The following is a 17,976-nucleotide window of genomic DNA, read 5'->3' on the forward strand; positions in this document are numbered from 1 at the left end:
ATTTTAAATAACTAAAGTATTGAGTAAGGGATTTGAAATTATGAAAAATTATACTAACAAATTGATTTAAATTTAAATCAAATTTAAATCTATAAATTTTTTACGTATTTAAATAAAAAATTATTAGCTCATATTTAAATGTTGTATTAATCCAAACGTATACAACATTAAGAAATAAAAACATGCTTTTTGGGTGTTGGGGTCCCCGCAAAGAATGGCTCCGTTCTTATACGCAGCGTCACTCCATATCCCTCAATTTGCTTAAAGAGGAAAGAGAGAAGCAAAGAGATGCCTATCGTGTCCAACTTTTTCTCTTCTAATTGTTTTTTTTTTTTTTTAGAAATTTAGAATTTTAGTGAACAAGAAGTAATGCGTCCCTTTCCAAAAGTGATGATCAGCTACTTATACACGACTTCTTTTTTATATCCATGTATGTGTTTCTTCTCAGAAAACATCGTTTGATTTTCATTGTTATTATATCCGTCCTAAATTATAAAATATTTTTATGAAAAATTTAACATTTTAAAATACAAAATACTTTAATAAAAATAATATTTCATTAATGCTATTTTTTAAAGTTACATAAATTCTCTCTTTAAAATTATTTCATAAATAAAGTATTAAATTAAAGACATTTTTTGTAGTTTATATTTTTATTTTAAAAAATAAAGTTATAAAATATATTTAATAATAAATTTTATTGGTATGTGTAATTGTGTCTATAAATGAATGTCTTATATAAATTGAGATGGAGGGAGTATTATTTAAACACACCACTAATCATTATTATTACTACTATGATATAAGGGTAATATCATAATCTAGCTTTCCGATTTTTCATTGATCACTCCAATAATATCATTCTTGCTTTAATAGTTAATTTGTCTCCCTTACTACAAAACAAAACGTATATTAAGTGAAGAAAATCAAGCTCTTGGGGTGATATCATAAAATATTAATTAATAATTCACGACTTAATTTAGTCATGTTATTCTTACATACCTCAAAACCTGGAGATCAATATATATTTAATCATTTTAGTGGATATTCAAGGTCGTCCCCAAGCAGACTACGTGCCCGCAGACACTAATTAATTAAACAACCTACAGCTGCGTTTACTAAATCAGGTAAACAACAATCTTGATTAGTTAATTAGCCAACAAAATATTGATTAGAAGAACTTTAATTTTTTCCCCTTTGATTCTTCTAAGTTCTAATTTTTTTTTTTTACCAGAACTTCAAGTTCTAATTAATGAATGGCAAATGATGAGAAGAAGAGCATATAATCATATATATGCTTGTAAATTAAAGAATCCTCGTTGCAGGTCTTCATGGCTGAAAGTTTGTATATTTTAAGGTATGGGGATACAAGGGCTGACATTTTAATTTTATATTTTAAGGCAGAACAAAATCACGTACGGCATGTGGATTCTTTCATGGAGGATTATACCCAGGCCTCTTAATTATATTTGTGCATAAAAATATAGCACAAGTGTAAGTATCTAACGTGATGATATATATACAAAAAATTGAAGTAATTTTAATGTATTTTAATACACGTAAAGAGAGCTAATTAAAATGGGGAACATGGAGAAAAACTACGTGCCTCGTTCTGGGTGAAAACTCTAGAGAAAAATTGTATGACTTTGTTAGAGAAATTATATATCTATATATTAAAATAATATAGACTAAAATGCAAACATGTTAATTTGTTACACGCTTCTATCTTAATTCTACGATTGGGTAGTGTGTCATTCAATATCTTTTGGATACCTACTCGTCTAATTCCATTTATAAGCTTAAAATCCATAACGCCCTCGCGTGATGGTCACCGATAAAATAAATATTTAAAAATAGACTATTATAGATTAGACATATAGATCACGCAATTCAAACTAAGTCATGTCTATTAATATTGCTAATGTGCGCTGGCATGTCCTCCAAAAAATTATATAATAATTGATTGAGATGATTGATCGGTTGATAAAAACATATTGATTTAAAGTTAATTGTAAGAAGATATTTTTCACACGATATATTTGGTGTAGTGAGAAGAATGATATCCTGTCACATGTAGTTAAAGCCAATGACCTGCTCACCTCATCCAACACACATTATATTATTATTAATTTTAATTTATTTTAAAATTAATTTAATATAATTTAGTAAATATCAGTGTATATTATAAAATTTTTAATATTTTTTTAATTTTTTTAATTATTATGTTTATGTATTTATAAAAAATAAACTATTTTTTAACTAAGATTTAAATTTTATTAATAAATTTCTAAATGTGTGTTGTTTAATTTTTAAAAAATTATGAGAATTTTAATTTTTTTATTTTAAAATATTTTAATTAATTTATAATATTTAATTTTATTTTAATTTTTTTATTTTTTAAAACACTTGATCCAGAACTCTTCACAAAAGGATTGAGCTTGAAAAATAAAATTTAAAATAAAAAATTGGGCTTTAGGGCTCAGACTTTTAAAGGCTAAGCCCATAAAGACTAAACCTTTAAAGGTCGGATCCGTATTCTCAACTTTATGGGCTAAGTTAGGATTGAAGCATGTATAAATTGGAAAAGGAAGGAAGGTACATGCAGGATCATTCAATTAGAAGAAGGTGAAGTGATCGAGATTCGTGAAGAATGGCGGCAAGCAGCGTGATTGGCTGCCAAACCACCACTTGGGCGCCGCAAGTAATGAAGACGACACAGCTGATCAGAGCTCAACAGAGACATATTGGACGGCGACGTCAAAAGGCATTTGGATCAGCACCGTCACGCCGGACGGCGATCATCAATCAGAGAGCTTATACCTTCACTTACCGTACCTCCGATAATGTGCCTCTCCATCACTTACCCGGTGCTCCTGCGGTATATTACAGATCCTCCCCTGCCAATTCTCAAATCTCTATTATTTAATGATCATATGGATGGGATTCGTTAATTAATTATGTTAATTAAATGTTAATGATTGGTATCAATTGGCAGGATTGGTTTGAAGAGTATATGGAGGATAAGGGAAGAATAGTGGGAGCTATCATTCCAGAAAAATCAAGTGCTCTGCGCCTCAATCAGGTGTGTACGTAGCCTCGTCTGTATGTTCACTTCACGCAATTGCTTCCGTGCATCATCATGAAGAACCAAGGAGCAAGCAACTTCCAACATACACACGCCTATCGTGAAACAACACTCACCCCCCCCCCCCCCCCAATCTGATTTTGGTTTTTTTTCCCGTTTTTCATGCACGAGGTGTAGGATTTTGTTTATTTCATCGCTAACATCCAAGATACTGAAAATCAAATTGACTTGAATTGGCCAAGGTCAGAAATTAAAGATTGAGAATTCAACCAATATTAATAAAATAATATATTTTTATTATATTATAAATAATAAATGCTTCTCATGTTTTAAATTATAAAACACTTTTAAGAGAGATTTGTGTTTCCAAAATATGAAATATTTTGAAAAGATTAAAGTTTCATTAAATAAATTAATTCCAATATTACACTTTCTTTCTTTATAATTAATACTAATTAAATGTAAATTTAAGGTTATTAAATGAAGATATTTTTAAAAGTTTATATTTTTATTTTAAAAAAAAAGTTATTAAATGTATTTAATGAGAAAGACTAAATGGAATGGGGCTTCTGTCCTGTTTTATTTTTTAAAAATTTTTGGAGTTTAGGAATTTTAAAAAATCCAATCCATCCAACCCGCCTAGCCTACAGGGTTAGGTGGGTTGATCTTGAATCACCCGATTTAACCCGTGTCAGTTATGTCCACTTTAAACAAAAAAAATCATACTAGACACAGTCGAATCTCTGGGTAGCTAGCCTGGAACAATTTCACAAGCAATGCTAACATCCTAAAAAACCTAAAGTATTATCACTTCTTATCTAGATTAATTTAGACTCTTGCTATATGGGACCATTACGATCAATAATGATAGTTGTCTTGAAAGGCCTTTTAATATATTTATTTAATACAATTATATATCTCAAAACTTGAATTTGACATTTTATGATAAGTTAATTTAGGTCAAGCACCCTTAGATGTAGTATAATTTATTGAGAAAATAGCATTCAAAGAACTTTGTAGGCATTTAATAGCTCAAAAATATCAAAATATTATGATATATCACTACATAATCAAAAGACTAATTTGAAAATAATTTTAAATAAAAAAGACTACAATATCCTCTTTTTTTTTTTTAAGAAATGGGTGGTGGTTTAGTGGCTTATTACTTTTTTGGTGGCAAAGAGACCTCGAATTCAAATCTCCTTTGACCACCAAGAGGACTTAGGGCCTGTTTAAGTAACCTTTAAAAGTATATCCAAATCACATTTGAGATGCTTTTGTCAAATTTAACAAATAGTTAGATTTTTCAAATATATTTTTGTTTGATGTAAACTGAAATTCAAACAGCTACTTAATTAATTGCTTGTGTTGGAGTTTTGCTTTTTTCCAAATGAAGATATTATAATTTTTTATTTTAAATTATTTTTAAATTAATCTGATCCTCCGTTGATATTTTAGAATGTTTTTATCTTTTGGGTTGTTAAATGCCTCCCGAGCTCCTTGAAAGCTATTCCTTCCATATTTATTTGCTTCCCCTGCTGCACATTGCAAAGGTTTTCTTTTTTTTTTTTGCCCAAAACCCTTCTATATATGTCATGTCGATGGAGGCGTCATCACTCCCCAGACCCCCAATCCATTTTCAATTTTGCTCGGATCCAATTATTAGATTATGCCTTCATAACCAAAAAAAAAAAAAAACTACAAATCATTGTCTGTTTTATTAGCAAATATCAAAGAAAATCTTTCACCAATTGAAATTTCTCCTTACTTTTCCTGAAAATAAATTAAATAAAAAATCGTTTTCAGTTTTACATAACCTGATTTGAGTATTTAAATGCTAAAAATGAATGTCATTTAATTTAATTTCAATTGATATTATTATGAAATGTGACGCAATAATAAGCAGGAAGAGTGGAGAATAACAATGCCAGTGATAGAAGCCTTATTCTTGAAGGCACAGCCAGTGATAGACATAAGAGTGGCCACAAAATCGAATGGACAAGATTACCCTCCTCATGTTCCTCCTCACATCACTAAGCTCTACGAGACTCACACTGTAAGCACTTCCTTCTTGTTCGCTCCATCCCTTACGTGTGCTTCTCTCATGAACCCTACAATCTGCATTTTCCAGACAAAGTGGGAGCTTCAAGGTCTGCATTCAGATTACATGCCACCTTTCTTCAACATCGAAGCTTCTGGAACCTTGTACCCTCTAACACATGCAACTGATCATCGCGGCTGCATTATTAAGAATCAATTGAAAGCCAATATTACCATCGCTTTCCCTCCACTTCTCGCTTGGGTTCCTCACCATGTCTTGGACAATATCGTGCATTCGGTTAGCCTTTTATATATATATATATATATATATAATATTGTCTTTTAACTCTTACACTGTATACACACACACATATGTTAAGATAATCAGTAAGTAATTAAGGGGTTGATTAGCTTATTAATGAACAGATTATCAGGACAATCGTGGAGGATATCAAGAAAGGATACACGGTAAGATTGTTAGCTGATTACAGGTCATTCCAGAGGAGCAAGTTAAAGAATTCGACCTAGTTATTTTTAGACTACGTTCCAAGTTCCATATATATATATACATACATGCATATATATATATATATATATATATATATATCTTTCAATTTAACATTTCTCGTTTCTTTTTTCCTTTATTTTTTATGTTTTTTTAAACTTATAATTGATAATTAATTGTCAAGATTGCATCGTCAGACCAGCAAAAGACACAATGTATTACCTACACGAGAATACACAGAATTTAAGAGGGAGTATGACAAAAAAATCTAAAAAGATTGATTAATTCAAGTTAAATTTCAAGTACTAAACTTCAAAAATTTTCAAGTCCATATCTCAATTTTACAACTGTGTTATGATGATTTTGTAATTTATTTTTTAAATTTTAATATGGCTTAGTTAAGCGGTTTTCCAAATGAAATTTGTTTTCTTTATTAAAATTTAAAATATAAGTTTTAAATTTATCACAATAGAGTTAAAAAATTGAAAGATTAAGTTACAAATTTTTAAAATTTAACACTTAAAACTTAATTTAAATTAATTAATTCTTTTAGAACTTCTTTATTATTCTTTCTTTAATTTGCTGCACATATCTTTTTTTTTAACCTGGAATTTGTTACAAGTATAAACTCTGATTTTATCAAAACAGAATCGTATAAAATACATCGACTAATAATAAATTGTAGGGAGAGATGACACACCCGTGAATTGATGGTCCGCATAAGTATCGGCACATACGGACAATATTACTTCCCCCGCCCCCCCCCCCCCCCCCCCCGGGCCAAAAAGTATTTTTAATTTGAAAACAATAACATGTGACGCGCCATCGTTTTTCCCCGTCCATCGGGAAAGTGTGGAAAAAACACTGGAGATGCGGGGGATCGAACCCCGTGCCTCTCGCATGCAAAGCGAGCGCTCTACCATTTGAGCTACATCCCCGATGGAAGGATGTGCAAGATAAAACCTTTTATTCGTTTTTCTGCATGTTAAGCGGCAATGGGTTCCAAAACTTGAATTACGCTAGTTATTTACCCCCTCTAATCCTATATATAAATTATTTTTATTAATTTTACCAATATCAATATAATTAAAATATAAAGAATAAAAATAAATAAAATTTTAAATATAACCCCAAGCAAAAAGTAAATAAATAATATAATATTATGTTTTTATCTCTCTCTCTTACTTTTTAAGAGTAATATGAAAATTTTAATTTAAAGCAAAACAATTACATCAATTAATAATTTATAAGGTGAATCAAATTATATTTTTAAAAAATGACTAATATGTAGAACTAGAGGAGTATATTTTGCTGATTAATTGAATAAGTAGCACAAGATGGACGCTAATTCAGATAGCAACAAAGCTAAATTGGCTTGATCTTACTCCCTTGATTTAAAACTACTTAATTCCCTTAAAACAAAGCTTATTTGTGCTAACTCTTATCCTGGCCTAAGCGGGGAAGACGTTTTGTATCAGGGATTCCTTGTTGCTCAGTACATTCTACCATGCCAAGGATAACCTTGATAAAACAGACATGACCCACATCCTCTAATAAATTCACTTGACATCACATCAACCTAGCAATTGACACAATTGATTAGCTATCTTGCTCAAACTACTTTGCTTTCATAATCTATAGATATCTGAATGAAACTAAAACATCATGTGTATATTTTTTTTCGTTATCATGAAATTATTTAATTAGAATATGATGATCGTATAATTTTATTCAATAATGACATGACTAGCATACAATTTTAATATATAAATTTACCAATTCTCTAATTAAATTATATATTTAACATTTATGTTTTAGAAATTATGTATACATTCTTTTATATACAGTTGAAGCAGGGCTCAGTTGAACGAATTTATTATAAAATTTAAGAGCAAACAGAAAAGGATTAAAAAAAAAAAGATGAAAACAAAACGATATCTAGTAAAATTAATAAATGATAAAAACAGAACGCCACAGCGCAAGCAAGTGATCAAAAGTCCGGTAGTAAACCGACTCTTCAAATATCAGCTTTTGCAGCTTTATTTTGGGAGGAAGATGATAGATGGTCAAACATCCGCCGGAAGTTTCAGCAAAACTAGAGAAACATTGAAATTAAAATTATTGAAAATCCTTGAACATAAAGCCAACAGAAGGCGATTGATGATCAAACTCATAGTATGATTCACCATGAACGATAACAAAATGGATCAAGAACCGAATCAACATGGCCTCGGTGACCGCACCCTATATGGCTTCCAGAGCCTGAAGAATATCCGCCTTCAAATCTTCGAAGTCTTCGACTCCAAAGCTGAAACGGACAAGGTTGTCATGAATCCCATACTTGGCCCTTTCTGACTGGGGAAGGTCCCTGTTGCCGGATAAACGTTGGCTAATTATTATATGATATCATGAAACTCACTAACGACGCTCTAGTAACAACAAAACAGGACCTTGCTCATGACGAGCAGTGATTAGTTTATATGCATAATATAAAACAATGAATCTATAAAGTACCAGTAAGACATGGTGGCAGGCTGATCCACAATGCTCTCACAGCCTCCAAAGGATGGAGCAATGTATGGAATCCTCAGTGAATCAACGAATTTACTGGTGGTTAACAAGTCTCCTTCAATCTGTATGATAAGCAGAAGAGACATCAATATTAACCAACACAAATAGCGTCAAGCAAAATCTGCTACAAAACAACATGAAAGCTAGCAGCTGCCCCACAATGGAAAGGAGATCCGCACCTCAAAACTAACAACGCCTCCAAAACCAGTCATCTGCCTCTTGGCAAGCTCATGTTCAGGATGACTTGGTAAGCCTGGATAATAGACACGCTTCACCTGCCAATAGTAGTATTATTATTATACACCATTATACCAGTTCACATCATATCAGAAGCAGAACTTAGACATGTTTTTTCACGACATTCCTGGGGGGTAAACATTACTGCATAAAATTCAAATAATCTATTACTGTTCATTGATGATGATACGCCTGCAATATAAAACCACATTTGTAACTGTTCAAAGGAGTAATAATTCTTTAAATGCAGTGCATACTAAATAATTCATCAAATTATTTGTTTATTTCAAAGAATTTGGATATTCCTACGCAATGCAAGAGGAATGTTTCTAGTTAGCATTGAGTTCTAAATTATTAAACTGATACCAAGAATCAGTAGAGACATTAAATAGAAAAATATAAATAAATAAATAAATAGTTTTAAAAGGGGGGAACACTGTTAAAACATATGCTAGCTTCAACACAATTATCCAGAACTGCTTGATTAACGACCATAAAGTTGACCCCAAAAAAGCTCAACATACAGGCCTACAAAGATTGAAAGAACTTCACATCGAAATTAATCAAGAAAACAGAATTAAACAGTACCAATGTCTGATCCAATATGCAGTAGCATAAAAATACGGGCGGTAGCTTGGCTTGACAAGCATACTTTGGTAGAGAATAATACATTCATGATTCAACAAAAATGGAATGTTGATTGAAAAAGGTCATCCTTTCTTGTGTCCATACTCCTTTCAAGCTTATAAAAACAAGTCCTTGTCCAAAATCTGAATCAATTATAGAGATATTGTCATCTTCTACACATAAATGAATTGTACCTTAGGATGTGCCTCTAAAATTTTGGCCATCCTCAATGCTGTTGAATTCTGCTGCTGTACACGTAGATGCAGAGTTTTCATGCCTCTAATGATAAGGTATGCAGCATTCTGTTAACACATTTGCACTCTATTAGGCATAGCACAGGAACAATTAATTATAACGATTTTCCATACAGACACGTTGAAAATATAAACCACCCAAGGGCATGGGTTTAATATAAAAGGCTTACTGGATTGAGAGTACCACCCAAAACATGATGTAAATTGCGAATTTGGGTAACCAACTTCTCTGGACCACTTATACAGCCAGCAATAACCTGAAACAGGAAAAAATGACTCATTAAATTAGCTATGAACTATGAGATACTGTTTATTAGAATTTTTTTTTCTTTCTTAATCATACTAGCTTTCCCAGAGAAGGTGAGGCTAACTTACATCATTATGACCAGCAATGTATTTTGTTGCGGAATGCATGACAACATCAGCCCCAAGTGCAAGGGCTTTCTGGTTCATAGCTGTGGCAAATGTACCATCAATGCACACCAAAGCCCCTTTGCTGTGACAAAGCTCTGAAACCAGCTGAATATCAACACATCTGAGGAATGGATTGGTGGGAGACTCAGTGTAGAACAGTGACACCTGCATACAAACAAAATGATGCACCATAAACCATACGTTAGAATTACTGAACAGACACACACACAGAGGCAGCTTCAAAGCGGAATTCATTCCCTCTTCACCACTGACATTGTTTTCATTCAGTGCAGTTTCCAAAGCCCCCATATCAGCTGGATCAATAACAGTGGCCTGCACCATAAAGGAAACAAAAAGTTGAGAGTTTTATAACCACTAAAGCCGCGACCAGGATGTAAAAAGGCAGTAGCATAAACTGTCGACCTATTTAAAAATTTTCAATCTACTTTTACCCGACCCTATCCTCAAATCCCACTTCTACATTCAGCACATCTTCCTATAGAATTATTATCATTATTTCCCTCTTTTACCATCAAGACTTCCACAGTGGAGCCTTTTGCCTAACAAATTTCTGTCCTTCCAAATGTTTTGGGCGAAAACATCTGATGAAGTTATAAAGGCTGCACAAATTTAGAACTGCAAAAGAAGCACGTTCTTCCCCCTCAATACCAACAAACGAAATTTAAAAATAAAAAATGAAAAGGAAAAAAGAAAGAAACAAAGAAAGACCAAGGATGAGAGGAAGCATCATATTACCGTGATTCCCATTTTTGGGAGAAAAGTCTCAATGAAAACTCTGGTCTTCCTATAGCAATCTGTAGTGGTGACAATATGTCCCCCAGCTGGAACCAGTGCCATCAAAAGGACTGTGCTAGCACACATTCCAGATGCCAGAACTAAAGTTGATTCGGCCCCCTCCAGAGCACTGGTTTGAAAGACTCATTTAGTGTCTTAACACATGGAAAATTTTAAAGATCAATATAAGACCAAATGCCAACCTTATCTTCTCCTCTAAAACAACTGTCGTCGGGTTACCATAGCGCCCGTATTCAAAACTAAATAGACGTTTCTCCTGATACAGAATGAAAACAGTCCATTCATCACAACGTGTACCAATAACGAATACTATTTCAGCATGTTTTAGAAGTTAACATATTTCATTACTTCCTTCAAAGGAAGATACAATGACCTAATAGTACCTTGTAATCAACGACGCCCGCGGAATTCTTGAAGAAGTAGGCGGTAGTATTCACCACAGGGGTGGTAATCGCATCAGTTACGATACGACGACCTAATCTTTCAGCTGCAAAGGCCAAATTTAAAATTAATCAGATCAGAAGTTTAATACATAAAATTTAACGTCAAAGTAAATCATAGTCCAGTTAAGACACTAAAAGTGGTGAAGGTGACTTCTAAAACGTGAGGCTCGGCGTGAGAAACCGAGTACAGGAGAGAGGACAATAGAAAGAGTAAGATCTAGGTCTAATGTCTGCAAGATTTCCAATTATGGAAAAAGAAAAAAGTAAAGTATGTTAAATACGATCACGAAAGCAACCATTCGGTTACACAGAAATTTCCCAGACAAAAACTCACACCGACTAATTTGACTCGAAATGTTAATCGATACAAGAATACTTACCGGCATGAATTGCTATGCTTCCATCAGATCTCAAAAACGAAGAGTAAGATGTATCGACTGAACCCTGAAGCTGTACAGCTCCATTTCCGTCACAACCCCCCGAGACGACAACGTCGTCATCGGCCGCAAGCTCCGCCGGAGCCACGGACAGGGGAGCTGTGGCAGAGGCGGCATCGACGGCTGACGAAGCAGCCGACGACGCCGGAACCCCGTGAGCAGGGTTGTTGGACCACGAAGCAGCGACGATTTGCGCAACACCAATATTACTGCAGTTCCTTCGAGCCTTGGTGCTGAGCTGGCGCTGGAAGTTGGGAGGAAACCTCAGGATCAATGAAGAGAGCCCGTGAAACGCAGCCGTTCCGGCAGCAGCAGCGTTGAGGCGGGCGGTGAATCGTCCTTGGCCGAGCTTCTCGAACCTCGGAGCAGCAGAGAAATCGGGATCTGAGCGACACTCGAAGGAGGAGAAAACCCTAGCACAACTTGATACGGCCATTTCCGACGATTCACGATGGAGTCCTCTCTATCCTTCTCTCTTGCCCCGCGGAATCGAATTGGCAATGGATTTGGAGGCGACGATGAAATAGCGAGCTTAATAAGCGCGTATTGTTTGTCCTTTTGTGTGTTTTTAACTGTTGCCCACTTCATTTAACCCCCCATTTTTGACCAAGGGCACTGGCCGCGTTAGCTACGTCAAATTTTAACCTCGTATATTTTGTTTGTCATGATATCTCGCCTAAACATTTGGGAGGCAGGTATTCTTAGTAGTACAGTACTAATACCAATATTTGTCACTTTTTATTATTTATTATAAATAAATTTATTTCCTATTTTTGTTGCGCAGAAATTAGACATACACGAGTGGAGTTTTCTTTTTTTATTAGAGGCATCGAGACTTCGACGTTTCGTTGTTCTTTTCTTTCAAGAAAACGAGATATATACAAGGAGGCGACTCCTAGGATGCAAGGTCTGGGAAAAAAATCTTCCTCTCGCATCATCACATTCTTCCTTTCTGTTGCATAACCCTTGGAATCCTCGCATTATTGGTTCTTCTGATTGATCGTTTATATTTGATAATTAGATCACTATAAATGGTCCTTCACTATTCACCCCCGTCTGATAATTTGATAACTTGACTCTTGAATAATTATCTCTTTTAAAAATGGAATTTGGCAATTTACCCCCCAAAAAAAAAGCTCTTTTAAAAAAAAAAGGAAATTCTTTTACACTCCATGCATGTGTGATGTATCTCAAAACTCATTGCTGTATGAAGAAAGACTAAACTGTGGGTGAATTATAATATTCATTGACTTAAATACTCGTGTATTAAGACATATTAAAGCACTTGAATTTCACTTGTTATTAAACTTTAAAATGGAAATTATTTTAAAGTACTGTTTTATTTGTTTGAATATTTTTTCCTAACGGAAAAAAAAAATCTCAGGGAGAGTTCAGTGACTTTGTCAATGTTCTAGTGATAGTTTTCGCAAGATTTAAAAAAAAAAGGAAAAAGAAAAAAGAACGCATGGGCATGACGTAAATCCTGACAAGATGCGCATCGCTTTGTTTTTTCGAAACGAATCTGCATGGCTTGGTTTAATGTGCAGCATCAAGTGCGATGATTCATGAATATCAGTACAGAAACATGAGGAGTTCCGACAATGAGCTGATAGAAAGCAGCCATGGTCCCCAGAATTCACTGAACATGTACGCCGGCGGCACCGGCCGGGAGACAGAGCTTGCTAGTAAAATAATTTTTTTACCTAAATATCTAATTAAATCAAATTTAAAATATTAGTATTAAGTTAAAACATAATGGGCTTGGCTTTTGTCGTAATCCAAACCTTCTATTTTCGTGATCTCACTTACTTTTTGTGAAAATTGCTCCTAATTGTTCGGGTTTGAGGCGCCTGTAAACTCAACCAATTCTTTTATTTTTTTTTTAAATATATTTTTAAGCCACAAAAACACGCGAGAGCGCCGCAAAGGTCCATGCCCGTTTCAACTCTTCCCTCTTTCATGGAAGGCTCTTTCACCTCTTCACTTGGGAGCTTTCCAGCACTGCCTTGTGGCTTGGTCTTAACACTTCTCCTCTCAATGTTTGTTGGGTGGGTGTAATTCTTTGAGTAGCCGAGTTAAGGGAGGGGAGTCAATGGAAGCAATTTGCTGCGATGATGGGTTGGGGGTTCTGATGGTTAGTGACAGTAGGACGAACGTAATTTGTCAGAAATATGAAGAGATGGGTGTTTTTGAACAGCCTAAGACCCAATATTGGAAGGAATTTGACCTCCCTATAAATACATTCCTTTCGACTCTACTCCAACCCTACTTTTCTAATGAAGTTTGGTGATTTTATCTAGTTTTCCACCATAGGCTTTGAGTTTGATTGACTCCACCTCTTGGCTGAAATGTCTTTTGATTTATTTGGGGGGAGTACTTTTTTCTTGTGTGATCTTGGTTCTACTTGTTCCTTTAGGCTTAATGGTGATAGAATCAAGGTGATTTGCAATTGGTGCCTCCTGGATATGAACATTTTGGTGTTTTTTATGTCGATAAGTTTAGTTGGATTATGAAGGAGTTGTCTTGACCTCTTATGCAAGATGGTATGGTGTATCTATGTGGGGCTCTTTTAATCTTGATGTTGCTTTGCTTCCTATTAGTTGAGCTTGTTAGCTATGATTATGAAGTATTTTGTTCTACGTGAGATTATTCAACCTTTATGAATTTTGTTTTAAATCTCAGTAAACCATTAATCATGTGTTGCTTTCCATAGATCCAAAGATATCCTTGCCAAGCTACTTATTGGACTAATCAAGTTGTGGCTAAAGGGATGTGTCCTTCAAAATGAGCCTCTAAGCCCCAACCTTAATGGTTCTTCTCCTAGACAAGGTCCTTGTTATTATCCAAGATTTGATATTAGGATTTTTTTTGTTTACGTCTTGCTTTTTCTTGAATCATTTTGATTGTTCCTTTTGCTTTTGTTTCTTTCTTGTTTACTGCTATATTAGACTGGCTCTCCTTTGATGGTTAATGTTTATCTTTTCATTTTTTACCAACAAAAATGATATTTCACGTCATCATATACAAAGTTCAACTTGCACTGTAAAAATCTAAAAAATCTAAATGTTCTAAAGTCTAAAATGTACAATCCAACCAAACACAAAAGTTCTATAACACGGTAATGAAAATTAAAATTATAATCACATTCTTTAATCTTCATAATCATTCAGAAAAAAGATATTCCCTTTGTTTAAAATTTTTGAAGCATTCTTTTACATTTGTTATGTTTAAAAATTTAAGGCATTTCAATATCTTATAGGAATAATTAATAAGGTTTTTTAAAAATTAACAGGATTTTCATATCTATTTATGAAAATAAATTAAAATTAGGTGATTTAGGCTATAATCTTAATCTTAATTCACTTGAAGGATCTTAGGCCTTTTTTCAAAATAAAATTTACCTCTTAGTCCTTCTTAGTAGTTTTCCCATCAATAAAAGAAAGAGACGTTTTAGCCTGAGGGAGAATTACATTCAAATCTCATACAAAAAAAAAAATTAATCACTACAAAATTTATTGACAATTGAATTAAAAAAATTGACAACACAATTAATTGTCAATCTTTATAGTTCAATTGTTATTGAATTTTATAGCAATTAAATTTCTTACATAAAACTTTAATGTAATTCTTCCTTAACATAAAAGAGTACACGTTACACTTCATCCTCCAAAAAAAAAAAAGATTTGTCGTAGTATATCCTTGACCAATTGTCATTACAAATAAGGAACTAATAAATAAAGCACTCTTTGTCCCAAAAAAAAAAAAAAGCTCAATTGTCAAATTCCATGCAACACATGGGAAGATCACTAGAAATTAGCTCAATCCGCTCATAACGATGATTGGTTATATGGTCATCATTGCTAGATGCGGAAATGACAAATTTTTTTCAGATATTATTAATATAATATTTTTTTAAGGTATTCAAATAGTATCGAAACACTTCTATCTCATATCCTGTTTCTAAAAAAAAATTAGGATTGAATTTTTATCTTATATCATATCTCATTTTGAAAGTTGTCCCATACCATTAGGAATCAGGACAGGATTGGCACGAGATTGAGACGTCCTACCATCTCGATAAATCAGACAATGTTGGAGAAAAATTTAGAAAATAACATTCATTAAAATTTTAAATCATAGAATTTATTAAATTTAAAATCAAAACAATACAAGTACATAAATTACGATAATTTAAAGTCAATTATTGAATTATATTAATTACAACTACTCATCATAATAATAATTACAAGTGATCTTTACGCTATAAGAGCAATAACAACAAGCAAACTAAGCACAATATCAAATTATTATTCTTTTATTAAATAGATAGATATAAAAATAAATTATTTTGATATAATTAATATATTATAAAGAAAGATATTGCCCTATTTAATCTATGTTATTAAAATTAACAACATAAAAAACTTTAGTTTTAAATAAAAATTACACGTATTGAAATTATAATTGATATAATTAATATAATTAGTATATTTAATGTATATTTTTAAAATAAAAAATAATATTTGTATATATATATATAATATTTGGGATGGAAAGAGATGTCCCGATAGTAATTTCATATCTTATCTCGTCTCGAACTCCTTTTTTGTCTCGTCTCGTAAAGTCTTATCCTGATTATTTTTGAGCTAAGATGAGACTTATCCCAATATAATTGAGATGATATTGGATCAATTGGGACAGATATAAGCTAAACACTTTTATTTTTCTCCAAAAATAAAAAATCTTAAGAAAAGGTACGATGCACCTCGCAAACATGGGTGTGAATCATGCACATAGTTGATTGAATGAAAAAAAATATATTAAAACTACAACACACATCCCCATCCGACAATCCTATTCGGATTAACGTCACAGGCGCTCCACATTGAATCAACCATTAAATACACTTTGAATAAGTTGGAGCAATACGACTGAAACAAACCAAACAAGTCATTTTAAGCATCGATTATGTATTGACTATTAATGTAACGGAACAACTAGCTAACCATGTTGGCAACTAGAGTATATACATAACAAAATAAATTAAAAATTATAATTTATGATTTAATAATAGTCATACTGTTCCTCAGGTTAATCGACATACTACTCAGCCATGCACATGCGAGACACAGAAGATTCCCACAATTGCAGAGATTCAAGGCATTAACAGCGATTGTATTGAAGCCTTGAATATGTTGTTCAGAGACGACATCAGTGATTATCCCTTCCAGGACGTAATCCAGGAGGCCTGGACTTTAATTCAGCGCGATTGGTTTATTTATTATGCTTTTGTTTATAGAGAGGCTAATGAATTATTCATGATTTGAATTCCCCTTTACGAGTTTTTATCATCCTCCAGTTTCTCGTTGTGCGGTGGTAAATGATGAGAGGGTGTTTAGAAATGAGTAAGTTGTGATACTTATTGTATGTTGCTATTTGATTTGAGCAATATATCTAATTACCCATTTTTATTCAAAAATATTTATATAGCACTAAAGATGGGAATCATTAATTCGATTCCTTGTATCTGTTCAAGTCCAACAAGGCAAAAAAAAAAAAAAAAAGGATTCCTTTCGGGATTTTAGCGTGGCCAGTCACACCTCTTAGCAATCCACCGATCTATGCACAACAACCAAAAGTCATTCAATAGTGACATTTAGATGCAGCGACGGGTCCTCTTTTATTTTTTCCCCAAAAATTTGGATGACTACTAATCAGACAGGACAAGGGTTTGCAGAAAAGTAGAATTACTGTCGTCATCCATGGCTTCTTTCCAATAAAATAACGGCTGATGAAAAAATACGAAAATCATCAGCACAAATTATGAGCCAGATTAGCCCAACAAGGGGCTACATAGTAATCTTCTAGTTTGTTTATTGCTGACTGCCTAACTACAGCCTCCTTGTTCGAGAGGAAACCGTCTTGTTAAGTACTTGTTCTGATTATTCCTTCGATACAGTGACTCTGACTCACCGTCTAAAACTCTTGTCCATTTTTGCTATTTGTAGAATGGTTGGGCCACTCTCAACTTGGGCTCATCAGTTGTTTAGCGTGGGATATAACTAATTAATTTAAATTAAATCTCGATCAATTTTAAAGTGTTAAATTTTAAAAATTTACAAGTTCATCTTTTAATTTTATAATTTTATTATAATAAATTTTAACTTTTTTTAAATTTTAACATAATTTAAAAATAAATAAATTTATTTTTGGTTAAAATTTAGAATATAAATTATAAATTCATCACAATGAGGTACAAAATTGAGAATCAAAGTTATAAATTCTTAAAGTTTGACATTTTAAAATTGATTAGGATTTAATTTGAATTAATTAAAGCTTGTTTGGTTTCTATTTTTAAAAATATTTTTTTGTTTTCAAAAACGAAAAAAATTAAAAAACTTGTTTGGGGAAGTGTTTTTGAATTTAGTTATTTCCAAAACTATTTTAATTTTTTGTTTTTCAAAAATAAAAAATAAAAATATGTTAAGTTTGTTTTCATTTTATTTTTTTTGTTTTCAAAATATATTTACATTTAATTATTAAAAAT

General features: G+C 32.7%; 2 protein-coding genes and 1 non-coding gene across 4 annotated transcripts; 1 reads left to right on the forward strand and 2 right to left on the reverse strand.

Moving 5' to 3' along the window:
- Positions 1-2,565: 2,565 nt before the first annotated feature.
- On the forward strand, positions 2,566-5,728 carry LOC129307351 (uncharacterized). Of its 2 annotated transcripts, none has more exons than XM_054948283.1 (5): positions 2,566-2,878; positions 2,996-3,082; positions 4,989-5,141; positions 5,217-5,423; positions 5,552-5,728. In XM_054948283.1, the coding sequence occupies exons 1-5, from the start codon at positions 2,651-2,653 to the stop codon at positions 5,651-5,653; spliced, it is 777 nt and encodes a 258-aa protein (XP_054804258.1). In that variant the 5' UTR covers positions 2,566-2,650; the 3' UTR covers positions 5,654-5,728. The 2 variants fall into 2 exon arrangements, with proteins under 2 accessions (XP_054804258.1, XP_054804260.1); XM_054948285.1 differs by having other exon boundaries at positions 2,569-2,878; positions 4,992-5,141; positions 5,552-5,719.
- Positions 5,729-6,495: 767 nt separating this feature from the next.
- On the reverse strand, positions 6,496-6,568 carry TRNAA-UGC (transfer RNA alanine (anticodon UGC)). The gene has a single exon. It is a non-coding gene; the product is annotated as a tRNA-Ala (tRNA).
- A 1,049-nt stretch (positions 6,569-7,617) lies between these two features.
- Positions 7,618-11,950, reverse strand: LOC129306558 (cystathionine gamma-synthase 1, chloroplastic). Its single transcript, XM_054947224.1, has 11 exons — positions 11,373-11,950; positions 10,933-11,036; positions 10,732-10,805; positions 10,490-10,658; positions 10,007-10,066; positions 9,695-9,898; positions 9,490-9,576; positions 9,260-9,367; positions 8,381-8,476; positions 8,145-8,263; positions 7,618-7,998 (listed from the first exon to the last, which is right to left on the reverse strand). Exons 1-11 carry the CDS (start codon positions 11,863-11,865, stop codon positions 7,875-7,877), a joined length of 1,638 nt encoding a protein of 545 aa, XP_054803199.1. The 5' UTR covers positions 11,866-11,950; the 3' UTR covers positions 7,618-7,874.
- Positions 11,951-17,976: the final 6,026 nt, after the last annotated feature.

This window comes from Prosopis cineraria, unplaced genomic scaffold, assembly GCF_029017545.1.
Source record: "Prosopis cineraria cultivar Desert tree isolate PC_DT_omini unplaced genomic scaffold, ASM2901754v1 PC3, whole genome shotgun sequence".
In the NCBI taxonomy this organism is placed as follows: Eukaryota; Viridiplantae; Streptophyta; class Magnoliopsida; order Fabales; family Fabaceae; genus Prosopis; species Prosopis cineraria.